Source organism: Sus scrofa, chromosome 13 (assembly GCF_054392235.1).
Source record: "Sus scrofa isolate SSC_HxYL_T2T_F1_AM1 chromosome 13, Sscrofa_HxYL_maternal_Yorkshire_Landrace_v2.0, whole genome shotgun sequence".
Taxonomy (NCBI): Eukaryota; Metazoa; Chordata; class Mammalia; order Artiodactyla; family Suidae; genus Sus; species Sus scrofa.
Genome location: NC_139395.1, coordinates 161,211,164 through 161,226,019, shown reverse-complemented (window position 1 = coordinate 161,226,019; position 14,856 = coordinate 161,211,164). Strand labels below are relative to the sequence as shown.

Here is a 14,856-nt window from a genome sequence, read left to right as displayed (position 1 = left end):
CTATATAGTGCAAGAATAACATGAATTTAGCTATCAATCTAAGTTTACTAAAGTTTAGCAAGGGATCAGCAGCTTTGGAGCATACTGGAAAAGTTATCAAAAAACTTGTGTCTAAATACAAGAAGCACAAGTAATCTGAGTTTGAGCTGTTAAAAGTAAATACTAATAAGAGTACATCACAGTCAATTATAACAGAGTTCACCTATCTGCCATGCTATAGATCCAAGGTTCCCAAATTTCAGCATGCACCGAATCACAGGAAAGGTTTTTTCAAAAAGACACCAGAATTTCTGATCAATAGGTCTAGGGTAGGGCCCAAGAACTGTCATTTCTAACAAGGACCCCAGGTGACGCTGCTGCTGCTGCTGGCTGGGGTTCACGCTTTGAGAGACACGGATGCAACTGGCTCTGAATGCTGATAAAGGAGCCGATAAGGGGAGTTTTACTGTTAATTAAAACTGAACATGCACTCATTTATGATTTGGGGATAATAAATGTCTTTATAATGATGTTCCCCAAGCTTGGCTGTTCATTAGAATCATCCCAGAAGGTTTTTTAAAATACTAAAGTTTGTGTCTCATCCCCCGTGATTCTAATTTAATTAGTCTACAGTGAGGGTGGGGCTTTGGGAATTTTAGAAGGTCCCCAGATGACTCTGATAGCAGCTGGAGTTGAGAAGCAATACCACTCCAGGCTTGAGAAAGAAAGGCTCCTTTCTCTGCATCTATTATTCTTGGAGTTTTATCAATCTACTGCTGTATTTTATCAAAAAAACAAACATTAATACAGGATGAATACTTCAACATCAGTCCCTCAGGTTGCCAGTGAGACAGTGGTAAAAATTTTTGCATTGGTTCTCAACTCTGGCGGCACATCAAATCGCCTTGAGCAGCTTTTCAAAAATGTTATGTCAAGGCATTTAAGCGATTTAAAGGAATATGGAGGGGAAAAAATAAAGAGCCAACCAGTTGGAAAATATTAAGAAAAATACATGTCAAAAGAATGCATTCACAAACCAAGCAGATAACTTGACATTTCAATGAAGAATGAAATAAGGAATAACACTAAAATGGTTCTACATCCCAGACAAGGATAGTATTTATTAAATGCCAAATTTTTAAAAAGTACAATACAGATGGAAGAATCTTTAGTAATGCAAATGCATACAGATAAGATGACTTCACATAAATAAAATCAGGGACACCAGAAGAAAATTAGTTTTTGCCCCTACAACAATGAAGAGGCTCAAATGAGAGCTGCACAGCACACTTCCTGGAACAGTGACTTAAAACTGCAAGAGAGGGAAAGTGTTATCTGAGAAAGTTCCCCAAGGAGTTTCAATGCTCTTCCCCATCACTCACTCCCACCTCACTCAGGTTGAGAATTCCTATCATGGAGCCAGGGAGCAGAGATTATTCAAAGAGCAGGGGTTTTTTCCTGTTTGTTTTCTCTTTTTAGGGCTGCACCTGCAGCATATGGAAGTTCCCAGGCTAGGAGTCAAACTGGACCCACTATCTGCAACTTAGGCTGCAGCTCATGGCAATGCCAAATCCTTAACCCGCTGAGCAAGGTCAGGGATTGAACCTGCATCCTCACAGGACACTATGTCAGGTTCTTAATCCGCTGAGCCACAACGGGACTTCCCAAAGAGCAAGTTTAAAACAGAAACCAGTATCTGAGACCAAACAGGTACCTTGAAGAAAAATCTACCTTGAATGCATAGTGGCTTCAGGGCTGGGAAACTTGACGGTAACATTTTGTACTCAATTTTGTTTCAAACATTAAATAAGCCACTAAATCAATGTTACTCATTGAAATATTTGAATTCAATCATTATTTATTTGATACATAACCATTACTGATGACATTTTCACATTTAAAGACTCTGTAAGAACTTCATAGGAGTTCCTGTTGTGGCGCAGCAGAAACAAATCTGACTAGGAACCATGAGGTTGTGGGTTCGATCCCTGGACTCGTTCAGTGGGTTAAGGATACGGTGTTGCCTTGAGCTGTGATATAGGTCATGTATGCAGCTCAGATCTGGCATTGTTGTGGCTGTGGCATAGGCCGGCATCTACAGCTCTGACTGGACCCCTAGCCTAGGAACCTCCATATGCCATGGGTGTGGCCCTAAAAAGACAAAAGACAAAAAAAAAAAAAAAAAAAAGAATCAATTATGTTTTGAGCAAGAGCAGCATATGAAAATAAGTATTGAGGGAGGAGTTCCCATCATGGCTCAGCAGTTAACGGGTGCAGCCCTAAAAAAAAAGGACAAAAGACAAAAAAAAAAAAAAAGAATTTTATAACATATACAATTACCCTTATCTGCTTAGGCAAATATAAACAAATACACTCACACTTACTTTTTAAAGCTAAATATTCACTTGATGGAAAAAGTGATGGACTACAGTGACTTCCCCTAAAAGGGGATGTTAAATTTTTCTGAAAACCAGACTTTAATCACACAGAGGTATCTTACTCTAAGTTCTATGCAAAAGCAACTTAGTTCTTCAGAAAAAATAAAATAGATCAACATTTAAGATATACTAGCCAAAAAAAAAAAACCTGAATAAAGATGATAAAGATAAAAAACATATCTCTCAAATATTAGAATATAAAACTTTAATTGCTCTCTAGTCAAAATTTTATTCACAAGACTTCATAGGTTGGTTGCTTGTTAGAAATCTATTTGAAAAGGTCAAAAATTAAAATGATTGCTTTATTTATTTTTTCCATTAGTACTAAGTCACAAGATCTTTGTAAGATTTATCTGAAAGAACATTAAAAACTTGAAAGCAAAAGAAAAAGGAGTGTTGAAGCTCAAGAATATATTACTGCAAACTCTAAAATTCAACCTAACTTATGACACGTGAGTAGAAAGAGCAAACCAGCCTTCTTCATTTTGTTTCTCAATCTGTTGAACAAAGATACAAAAACGATTTAGAAAGTAATCAGGAGCATGAGACTATTCAAGATTTACAATTATTTATACCAAGTACATAGAATCAAAGTTATCCTACACAACTGAACGGTACTGAAAATTAAACTGCTACTGACAATTTTTATTCTCTAACAGAGACACTCTCAGATATTCCTTGGTTTAACAGATCCCCTTATTGATTTGGGAAACATAATTTAAAAAAAAAGAATAAATCCAGTATTTTATACAAATTATAGGTACAATTTTTTTAAATTACAAAAATTTATCTGATCTTGGTAAATTAAATTTATTACGACATTCTAGAAACTAAGGGCAAATTATTTAAAATAGTTTACATTAAACCTTTTTTAGAATATAAGAGCAAAGGACAAAGCACCCCTGCATGTCTTGCCAGGAATGTCATTCCGCTATTTGGAAGGCTCTGCCTGAAACAATCATGTCCAATCTTTGGTGAAATCTTAATAAGTTTTATCTTACCCTAGAAAACAAAAGACGCATATGCTTGTTTCTTTTCTAATGAAAGCGAATTAGTATTTGTTTTCTTCTGAGAATTTTATATCATCTTTAAGACAACAGGAATAATAACCAAGCATGGAAATTGCCCGATCAGCGACCTCCCACCCTCGCCCTCCTAACTTCTATGCACATTTCACAATTATGTTTTATTATATACCTTTGCTCTCGGGTTAAGAGGTGTCAAGCGCCCACTTCCTGAGGTGGCATTTAATGGAGAACAAGAATTACTAGTAGCCCCTGAAGATCTATTTATGAAAAATAAAAGAGAGTGAGAGAATAATCTTTTATGATTAACCTTTAAAAATTATACAAAATACAACTCTCGATACTGACAAGAGCTTGAAAAGAAATGGCTAAATCCAAATAAGAAAATTATTTCACCAACCTAAATCTTTTTTAAATTAATAGACTTTTTTTTTTTAAGTATTTTTAGGTTTACAGAAAGATTGAATGGAAAGTACAGAGACCATTACAGTCTCATACAGATAAATTTTGAATATAGAAAGGAAAAAATTGGATGTGTAAGAGTGGGGAAGAAGGCTAAGGTCGTGGAAGAATAAGGAGACTTGGAGCAGTGCAACAGTAGCATACAGAGTGGAGACAGAGAGCCAGGAACATTCTTGGTGTCACCATCTACTAACCATGTATCCCATCTGAGCAAATTACCCAGTCAGCTCTATGAGCTTCCATTTCACTTCCTGTAAAGGAGGAAAATACTACCCACCCAATTTATCTACCTTGTCATATACTACCTACCTCTTAACTTTGTAACCATAAAGCACCCTACACACGTGCTATCATTTATTATCCCATTTTTGCTTTCAACAGCCAACCCAGTGCTTTCCTACTTAAACTGCTCTTCTCCCCACCTCCCAATTTTCCTCCCCAGTTACTTTATTTTCTCTACATGAGTGAATCTATCTGAATCTAAGTCAGACACTAAGCACATCTGTTTTCACAGAGAATAAACTGAAAACTGTGTTTTTGATTTTAATCCTACCTTCTTGTATTTAGCCCACTGATAGGAGAGATAGTACTGCATTTTGAGCTTTCTGGGGCTTCTGCTCCTGGAATAGATACTTCAATTGTCCTCTTTCCTCCTTCTATAATATGAAAATAAACATTAATTCCATTACCTTTCATTAAAATGAAAATTAACATTTAACCTGATTTCTGTCTTACTGCAAATCTCACATTATAAATTTGAGGGTTCTTTCTATATTTTTATCATTATGGCCCACAGATAAACTTGAAGGATTTTTTTAAGAATGAACTGTGAGACAAGAAACTTTAGTTACTAGTGTCAATTCAATAGCATGCCAGTTCAAGTTCATAGAGAACCAGAATCTTCAGACAAGCAGTATCATGTCAGATCCACAAGTAAGATCTTGGTCAAAGGAGCTTATCTAAATCTTTGGGGGGGGGGGGAAGGAAAGAAGAAAGAAAACTCCTGGGTTTACTCAGTAAAACTTTAAATCTTCTAAATCTATTACATGACTACTGCTATTGAAGACATTAAATTAGGAAAGTTGGCTGAAGAGCTCTGGAGGCCAATGGCAAGTATAATTATATACATTTTTGATATTTCAGAAGTAGGTAATCAACCGACAAATAATTACTAAGCATCTACTAATGAAATGAAAGCCTTTATGTCCATCCCAGTCAATTTCACAGAAGCTCCTATGAATCAATACTTAAAACCAGTGATTTCTGGGCTTTAAGGAGTACTGAAACTCTATTCAATTTTATAACATATTCCTTGGTTACCCTGGAAAGCAAAAGAGGTTTTGCATGGCATATGATTTATTTTCATCTTATCATTACAGCCCACAGAGGTTCCTGTGAAACATGAGACTTTTACTTAAAAGAATACCTTAGACATATAAGCACTGGAATGGGAAGAACATGATTGCAAATCTACCAGTTTGCTTTAGAACTTCAGACTAATCACTCAACCTTTTTATGCCTTGGTTTACTTATTTATCAAATAGGTGTCTCAGCTTTGTCTTCTCTGAGGATGTGTTGGAAACTAAATGAGCCAACACAAATGAAAATATTGTTAACCTCAAAGAATTACTGAAACAGATGTCTCATTTAATCACAAAATTACTCTTTGATCCGCTTTATTTTTCTTCACCACACTTAGCACTAACTGGCGTCTCATACACATTTAATTGCTTATTTGTCTACTGCCTGCTTTCCAACTTGAATACTGGAGTAGCCAAGCTGGGCAGGGACTTGCCCTATTCAATGCAGTAGCCCCAGTGCCCAGAACATGGTAAGTAGAGAGTTGGTATTCACACACATTGAATGATTTAATTTATTCTAGTCAGAAGTTGTCTCTAGACTTTCTGACATGTAGGCAGAGCTGTAATGTGAAGGAGCCTAGAATAAACAAAGAGGAATGGCCTTAAGGAAATGCATTATCCATCATTTTCTAGTAATTTCCAAATCACTCTGCTTTCTGGGTCTAGAGTTTCAAAAAGGAAATAACTTCTGAGAGAAAAAGTCTTGTTGGCAGATACCTTAAACCAGCCACAAGACATAAGAATTCCTCTAAAACACCAATGCCTGAACACTTCTGGGCGCACACCACTTCCTGATACAGAGCTTTCCCTATTCCTGCCAATTAGAAGTGTCTCTTATACTGGGCCCAAACTTGTCTCTCTGGAACCTTCAGGCACTTTTACCCTCAGAGGGTCTTAATAGTTCAATTTTTCTGGCTCAAGAGCAACTTGAGATCTACTTCATTTCATCAGAATCTTTTTGAATGTGAATACTATGACAACTAATTTTTCAGTTACTTTTCTACTACTTAGAATCCCTTTAGCTTTCCACATTCCTAAATCTAACAACAGAATAGAAAGTTTAACTTACGAATGAAAATGTTTTAACGGTTTTAACTTGTAAATTTGTTGCTGATGAAATTCTAAATTATCATTTTGATGCTTATGTTTATAATTAGCTGCAGCATATGCTGTAAGTGAATCCTATACTGTAATAAATCCCATTTAGATGTGGGGCAACTCAGGAACTCAGACACCAAAGATTAACTGCAGGCATCATGGGATAAGTTTCTATCAGGAGACCAGCCTCGTAGGCCCATTTCTGTCACTTATTCTGTTTCTTTCTATATAAAATTGAAGACACTGAGATATGTGTGCTCGGAGATTTCTTTTAGCTAAATATATACTTAAAGAATCAAAGAAGTAAAATTTTCATGTGTCTAAGTTTTTAAATCATGAATTTGTGACTAACCAGTCCATGCTCTGAGAGGTGACTGAATAGGTGATACTGGTGGAGAGGGAGGATTCAAACCAATAAGTTTCTGCTGCTCTATTAACTGCAAGAGTTTTCCACGTGCCTCCATACTCTGTCGATTCAGTTCTGCAATCCGTTCCTCCATGCTACTTGGTGTGAGAGGTTGTAATGCTGGAAAAGTCTTTTTTAAAAAAGAGCACAGATTCCATATTAAAAATAATCCAAACAATTTTGAATTTTTGTAAAAACAAATTCTTGCACTAAGAGCCAGCAAGTTCGTATTCATAGCCCTTGCTACTTGCAAACTTAAACAGTAGGCAAATATCAAAATCCTGACAGGCGCCACCTTGGCTCAAGAAAGGGTAAAAGGAAGTCCCATCACTGGGACCAGCATGAGGATGTGTTATAAACACTCCATAATTGAAACTAAGAATCCTTTTTCTCACCACAAACAAGGAAATGAAGATTTACGTTGCCAGGTCAGCCCAGAGTTTACATAACTTACAAAATTCTAGCACTACAACGTGCAGACTTTTGCTCCTCAAAGTGTAATCATTAGACCAACATTATTTGGGAACTTATGAGAAATGCACAGGTCCTACCTCAGACCTATTCAGAGATAAAATTCAGCAAGATTCCCAGGTGATTTATATGCACATTAAACTCTGACTTTAATAATTCTTTAAAACATCATTTCTACAGGAAAATGCATTCTGTGTCCTAAAATATTCACTACTCATGAGTTGAGAGCCAACTAAACATAATTCTCTCTTATGGGCCCCTTTAAGAGTAAAAATGATTTCAGTTAAAATGCAGTCGTGTGGCAAGCTTTCAAGACATATTTATTCTGCATTTTATATTTAAAATTTCATTCCTAGCTTAATTTTAGCTTTCTTATACATTTTACCTTTGTCCTATTTTCCTCATTCATTTCCTCATTTTTTAAGTTTATGTTGTCCTCTTTTTTTTTTTTTTTTTTTTTTTTTTTCTTTTTACAGCTGCACCTGCAGCACATGGAAGTTGCTGGGCCAGGGGTCAAATCAGAGCTGCAGCTGCAGCCTGTACCACAGCCACAGCCACTCCAGATCTGATCTGCATCTGCAATCTACTGCAGCCTGTGGCAATGCCGGATCCTTAACCATCTGAGCAAGGCCAGGGATCAAATCCACAGCCTCACAAACACTGGGTCAGGTTCTTAATCTGCTGAGCCACAACAAGAACACCTCTACTTATTTTGTGATGAAGACATGACAAAGCATAAGCCATCTAGTAGTAACCTCAAAAATACCTAGAGTCACTTATAGAAGGAAACACCTTAAGATGCTCTAGCAGTATACTTAAATTCTTTTATGTTCATTGTCAGTCTTTAACTGATACTCACAGCAGACATGTCACTTGCATGACTTGTCTCCTGTTTGTTAAACTCCCGAAGTCCATCCCCTTGCTCTCCCCCTGGCCTGATGATATTATTCAGATGTGCCTTGATAGCTGAATTCTGCAGTGTCAACTCAGCAATTCGTGCCATGATGTCCTTTCTTTGTATTAACGTTTCATTTGTTCTAAGCTGTTGCCCATCTCCCAGTACTGGAGGTTCTTCTGAGAAGGCAGAGTTTCTCAACTGCTGAGTGCCTGAATGGGAGCCACAGACGGGCTGTGAGAGGTTAACAAAAAGTGTTTGGGTTTTGTTCTCCAAATCTTCTCCCATGTGAGAGGCCCTCCACCTCTGAGTAAAGAGATGACTCTCTTCACTTGAATTCTGAATGTCAGTGCCAGTAGGTAAGGTCTTGTTTTCCCAATTTTGTTCCTTCTCAATTATTGCCACGGTTGGAGGAATTCGTGGAGCAGGACGAGTTTGAACAGTCCTCCTCAATACTGTAGATAAAATTAAAACAGTATAAATAAGTATAGTTTAACCACTGTTGGCACTAAAATCATCTCATTAGCCCGTCAAGGAAAGTATTTCAATAGAAAGATTTGACTTCTGAATGCCTCAATTATTTTAGCAGGGAGTATACCAGCAATACCCTCTCTAACAATCAAGTACAGTCTTTTACATTCCTTAGAGCTTTATCAGAATCCTTGTGAAAAACCATCTACCAAGTTCACATTTTAACACATATATTAACTCATATCTAGGAATCTGGGGGTGGGGGAGTATAGATACATAATGAATGTACACTTATAATGAGCAGGGAAAGCATCTCTGAAGAAATAAAATTTTAAAATAATTATATATGTGGCAGAAAGTAGAGCAAAGAACATTATAGTCAAGAACAACATATGTGAAGGCCCCAAAATAGGTGAGAGCAAAGAGAGGAGGCCAGTCTGGCTATACTGTAGCAACAAGGGAGAACTGGGAATATGTGAAACTGGAGAGGCAAACAGAAGCCATTTTCTGCAGAGCTTTTTAAGCCATCTTAAGAATTTTATAATTTAATCCAAAAGCAATGAAACCTGGAGAAGTTTTAGCAATGACTCAATTTACATAATTGACATTTTTTTAACTGGAAGGTCTAGAAATAGACCAGGAATAGTAGGGAGACCTTTAAGTAACTAGAGTAGTTAAGAAGAAAGAGGCCGGTAGCTTTGACTAAGGTATGTTGGCTATAGAGATGGAGAGAAGCAGATACATTTCAGAAATATTTTGGCAATAGAACTGAAAGTGATGAACTGAAAGTGGGGAGTGAGGCAGACACACAGATCAGACAGCATGCATAAGTGAATGGGTGGTGATGCCATTTACTGAGATGCAGAAGATAAGAAGGACAGATTTGGGGGAAGGGGGGTTATCAAGAATTGTTTTGAACATGCTGAGTTTAAGGTGCCTACTGTGTCATCTATATATTGAACCAAGCAAATGAAATATGGGTCAGAAACTCAAAGGACCACCCAGCCTAAATTCCAAAACTGGAAGCCACTGGCATATAGAAGGTATTGGAAGGCAGAGAATAAGTGAGATTATTTAGAGAAGGAATAGTGTGAGAGAAGAAACAAGTACCAAGACATGAAGAAGTCAACATTTAACGTCAGGTAAAGGAGGGAAAGCTAGCAAAGCATATTGAAATGGACCAGCTAGAAAGATAAGAAAAAGACAATAAGAATGTGGTATCAAGGAAACAGAGAGGCAGTGGTTAACTGTGTGTGATACCACTGTAAAACCTAGAAACATAGGGACAGAAACGTGTACCCTGGACTAAGCAATGTGTTGGCCACTGTTGCCCTTATCAAGAGTGGTTTAGGTAGAATAACCTAATTGGGAAGAGAGCTGAGTGTTTTCCTCTCATAGAAGGAAGCCAAGAGATACTGCCTAAAGTTAACGAAGATGAAAATAGAAAGTATTTAAAGTCATAAGGTTATGCAATAGAAGAATTAAAAATAAAAATATAACTGCTCAGAGAAGAGAGGTAGATAATAATGTGAATTAAACCCTCTTCTTTAATAAGGGAGAGTCTATATGATTGTGTAAAGTTCTATTTCAAGAAAAGAGATATAAAAATATTTAATATTAATTATGAAGGCCATTAGAAGATAAACTGGACTAAAAATAATACCTCTTAAGGTAGGCCTAGAGGTGGGAGAGGAGCAGAACCTAGTATGTGCTTTTTTAAAAAACTACCTGCAAACATGAATTAATACTTTAAAAAGTGAATGATAGAAATTTGCACAACACTGTAAATCAACTATAATTTTTAAGAAGTGGATGGGAGAGAAGAAAGTGAAAACAGCATATGTATACCACTCTTTCAAGAGGCATGGCTGTAAAGGAAAGCATAACTGATTAGTAGCTAAAGGAAAATATTTATGATGGGAAATTATAGAACAACATGGTCCAATATGGTAGCCTCTGGTCATATGTGGCTATTCATATTCAGGTTTAAATTAATTAAAATAAAATAAAAATTTAAATTTAGTCCCATCAGTCACGGTAGCCACATTTCAGGACCTTAGAAATCCCATTAGAGTTAATAGTGGCTGCCATATTGAATGGAGCAGATACAGAACATTTTTATCATCACAAAAAGTTCTACTGAACAGAATTGGTCTGAAGCATAACTAAACCAGTGAAGGCCCCTCTGTATCTTTTATCTCTGTCTACTTGTTCAGGTTAACTGACTAATTCTTCACATGTGAGCATTCAAAACAAAATGCTAAAAAGTATGATAATAAAACTTCACCAGTCCAAAATGCATATTCAAAGGTAGTTCTATCTATACTCTGTAAAAGAAATGTGCAGTGCTATTTTCAATGCAGAACCTGCCAAGGATGCTAACAAAATGTTGTCTCCAGCAGTCCCTGAATAGTTTGCTTTAATGAACATTTAATATATTTTCAGAGTAAAAATATTTATTATAATTATTTCTTTAAAAGGACTATCCAACTCCAAGGAAAAATAATTTATAATAGTTCATAAGAGACCATCAATTAACACCATGCAAACATATATAAAATTACTTTAAGGAATGAAAATCTAACCTAGAGATAAATCAGAATTGAAATCATATTTCCTAAATCTAACCAATGTTAATAAACATTGAGACCTCTGAAGAGGAAATACTGACTCACAGAATCGTAGAGCTGGAGGGACATTAACGATAAAGCCCCTCATTTGAGAGAGAGGAAAACTAAAGCCCAGGAAAAGTTAAGTATCTTAGCCTCATGCCATGCAGCTTGTCCCTGGAATGAGGGGGGCCTAGACTCTAGCACTTTTTTTCTATTAAGTTTTACTTAAGTATAGTTGATTTACAATATTGTGATACCTTCTGCTGTACAACAAACGGATTCAGTTATGCATTTTACACATATCCATTCTTTGACTCCAGCACGTCTGACCCTCAGCCTAGCACTGTCTCCCTACACCACACAGATCTTACAGACTTAATGACAAAACACACCTTATTAGCAGCAAGCATCTATCATTTTCTTTAACCTTCTATGGTCTCTTCATGTTCTCTAAGGCAAACAAAGTGCAGAAAATCTGATAAAACTTGTTATGTCCCAGGGAGTTTCCTGGAGGCCTAGCAGTTAAGGATCTGACAATGCCACTGCTATGACTCAGGTTCGATCTCTGGCCAGGGAACTTCCACAAGCCATGGGTGCAGGAAAGAAAATTGTTAGGTCCCAATGACAACAAAAATTATTCTTCTACTCCCCTATATAAGCACATTCTTTTAAAGAAACCAAAATTTAGGCAAATCAGGGCTGAATAACATTTTTCTAAAAACTTTGGAGAAAAGTCTAAGGTAGTTTTTTGATTGAAAAACTCTTTTTAAAATGAAATGCAAGCTACAGATCCATAAAAATGCACACATGGACAAATAAATATAATATTCCAAACAGTGAAGTAGTCCATGGAATATCTGAAGACCATCCATGAGCTCCAAGTTAAGAATCTCTGAGCTAACAATTAACAATAAATTCTTTTTTTTAATTTTTAAATTTTTTGTTTTTGTTTTTGCTTTTTAGGTCTGCACCTGCGGCATATGGAAGTTCCCAAGCTAGGGGTTCAATCAGAGCTATAACTGCTGGCCTACACCATAGCCATAGCAACACAGGATCCGAGCTACATCTGTGACATACACCACAGCTCATGGCAACGCCAGATCCTTAACCCACTAAGCAAGGCCAGGGATCAAACCTGCATCCTCATGGATACTAGTCAAATTCATTTCCACTGTGGCACAATGAGAACTCCCTAACAATAAATTTTAAAATTTTTATTCAAAGCTCTCTATATTTGTGCTGCAAAAGTGACTCTAAAGCTGTTTTTTTAATTGTCCATTCATTGACTTTCATTATAAAATTCCCTTAACTGACTGAGCTAAAAACTTTTGATGAAAAAGAGGTTAATAACCAGATTCATCTTATAAAATCCTTAAAGTCATACTTCCTACCTTTCCTTGGTTAAACTTTCCTTACTCTCTACAGTATAAGCTCCTCATTTCTTACCCCTTCCTATGTCCTTGGACCATAGAGACAGATGTCATTCCCCTTACTGTTTTAATGCTGAGGACTTTGGTCCTTTGATCTGACTTTAATTAATATTTACAGATACATAATGTAATTCATTGTCACATTTCATCACGGCTATAATACACATCATATAAACCACCCTGAAAAATGGTAATTGGTGTCTTTTTAAGTTCCATTTATCAGGGAACAACGAATACAATACATTACATACATATGAAGCATAAAAAAACCCTACCATATAACTTTAGAAGACACCCACTTACCATCCTGCAAAGGAGAAAATTCTGAGTTGCTCTTCTGCCTGGGTGGTGTTAACAACACAGCTGGCTCAAATATATGTGTCGGAAAATTGTTGGCCAGATTCCCACTTTCTGGAGGGTTTGGCACCTGAGATAGTTTAACAGGCAAATCTTCCTGTGGGAATTCAACCACTTCTTCCGCGCTGAACATCAATGGCACAGAGACATTAGCATTTACAACTGGACCCTCTGAAGAGGATGAGAGGCTATTAGTACTTAAAGGAAATATGAGCATAATTCAGGTATTTATACTTAAATGCATTTCCACAGACAGCAAAATCATGTGGCTTCTAGATCCTCCACTTTCTAGTCTATATTCTCATTTACCAATAACTCATAGGCAAAGCTCCTGTGGGGCCAGCACTGGGAACAAATGGCTGTTTTTGAGAAAAGTGCTGAGGGCCTCCTGCCTTGAAGACCTGCCCTAGCCACTGACTTTATCTTGTGTAAGTCAAGTTTTAGAGTGAGCCACCTCTTAGAATCTCTTCTAAGAAAACACTCCTAAATACATAAAACACTCTTCTCACTAAGACACTCATCAAAGTATTACTTAAAGTAATAAACATGAAAAATCCTAAATGTCCTATTCAACCTACAGCACATGATGACGGTGCATGAGGTGAAGAAAGACTTTCAAAGCATCACCACAAATGAATTAAAGTTATGCATTTCTGAAATTCAGTATTTTTTTTTTTTTTTCCTTTCCAAGACCATCTCTTCTCCTCCTGAATCCAGGGCACCATAATTAAGGTGCCAGCACTAAATTCCCACATGTCTAGGAAACTAGCTCAACTACTTTCTATTTGTGTAACTTTGCCAAGTTACTACCCCTCTCTCTCTGCCTTAGTTTTCTCATCTACAAAATGGGGATAACAATGACACCTACCTCATAAGACTGAGTGAAAAATTCCTTTGAAAATTAGATGTGGAATCTACAAATTCAATGCAATCCCTATCAAATTACCAAGGTCATTGTTCACAGAACTCAAAAAAAAATATTTTAAAGTTTGTTTTGAAGCACAAAAGACCAAGAATAGCCAAAGATATCCTGAAAAAGAAAAATGGAGCTGGAGGAATCAGGCTCCCAGACTTCAGACTATACTACAAAGCAACAGTCATCAAAACTGTACGGTACTGGCACAAAGACAGAAATATAGATCATTGGAACACAATAGAAAGCCCAGAATTAAACCCACTCACCTATAGCCAACTAATCTATGACAAAAGAGGCAAGAATATACAATGGAGAAAAGACAGCCTGTTCAACAAGTGGTACTGGGAAACTGGACAGCCACATGGAAAAGAGTGAAATTTGAACACTCCCTAACACCATACACAAAAATAAACTTAAAATGGATTAAAGACCTAGATATAAGACCAGACATTATAAAACTCTCAGAGAAAAACATAGGCCAAACACTCTCCGACATAAATGACAGCAAAATCTTCTCAGATCCACCTCTTAGAGTAATGACAGTAAAAACAAAAATAAACAAATGGGACCTAATCAAACTTAAAAGTTTCTCACAGAAAAGGAAACCCTAAACAAAATGAAAAGACAACCCACAGAATGGGAGAAAATCTTTGCAAGTGAATTGACTGACAAAGGATTAATCTCCAAAATTTATAAACACCTTCTGCAGCTCCATACCAAAAAAACAAACAACCCCATCAAAAAATGGGTAGAAGATCTAAACAGACAGTTCTCCAAAGAAGACATACAGATGGCCAAAAAACACACGAAAAGATGTTCAACATCACTCATTATTAGAGAAATGCAAATCAAAACCACTCTGAGGTACCACCTTACACAAGCCAGAATGGCCATCATCAAAAAGTCTACAAACAATAAGTGCTAAAAAGGGTGTG

At 36.7% G+C, this 14,856-nt stretch overlaps 1 protein-coding gene across 6 annotated transcripts in view; it reads right to left on the bottom strand.

The window, feature by feature from the left end:
• Positions 1–1,070: 1,070 nt before the first annotated feature.
• The window catches only part of SPICE1 (spindle and centriole associated protein 1), a 58,404-nt gene continuing 44,618 nt past the window's right edge, over positions 1,071–14,856 (bottom strand). For 4 of the 6 annotated variants that reach the window (XM_021070358.2, XM_084991198.1, XM_021070359.2 and 1 more), the window contains 6 exons: positions 12,952–13,176; positions 8,100–8,590; positions 6,716–6,899; positions 4,458–4,560; positions 3,615–3,702; positions 1,071–2,914 (listed from right to left, as the gene is read on the bottom strand). In XM_021070358.2, coding sequence (XP_020926017.1) covers positions 2,861–2,914; positions 3,615–3,702; positions 4,458–4,560; positions 6,716–6,899; positions 8,100–8,590; positions 12,952–13,176 — 1,145 coding nt within the window. In that variant the 3' untranslated portion in view covers positions 1,071–2,860. The remainder of the gene's footprint in view (positions 2,915–3,614; positions 3,703–4,457; positions 4,561–6,715; positions 6,900–8,099; positions 8,591–12,951; positions 13,177–14,856) is intronic. The other 2 variants (XR_014824812.1, XR_014824813.1) reach the window with 1 other exon arrangement.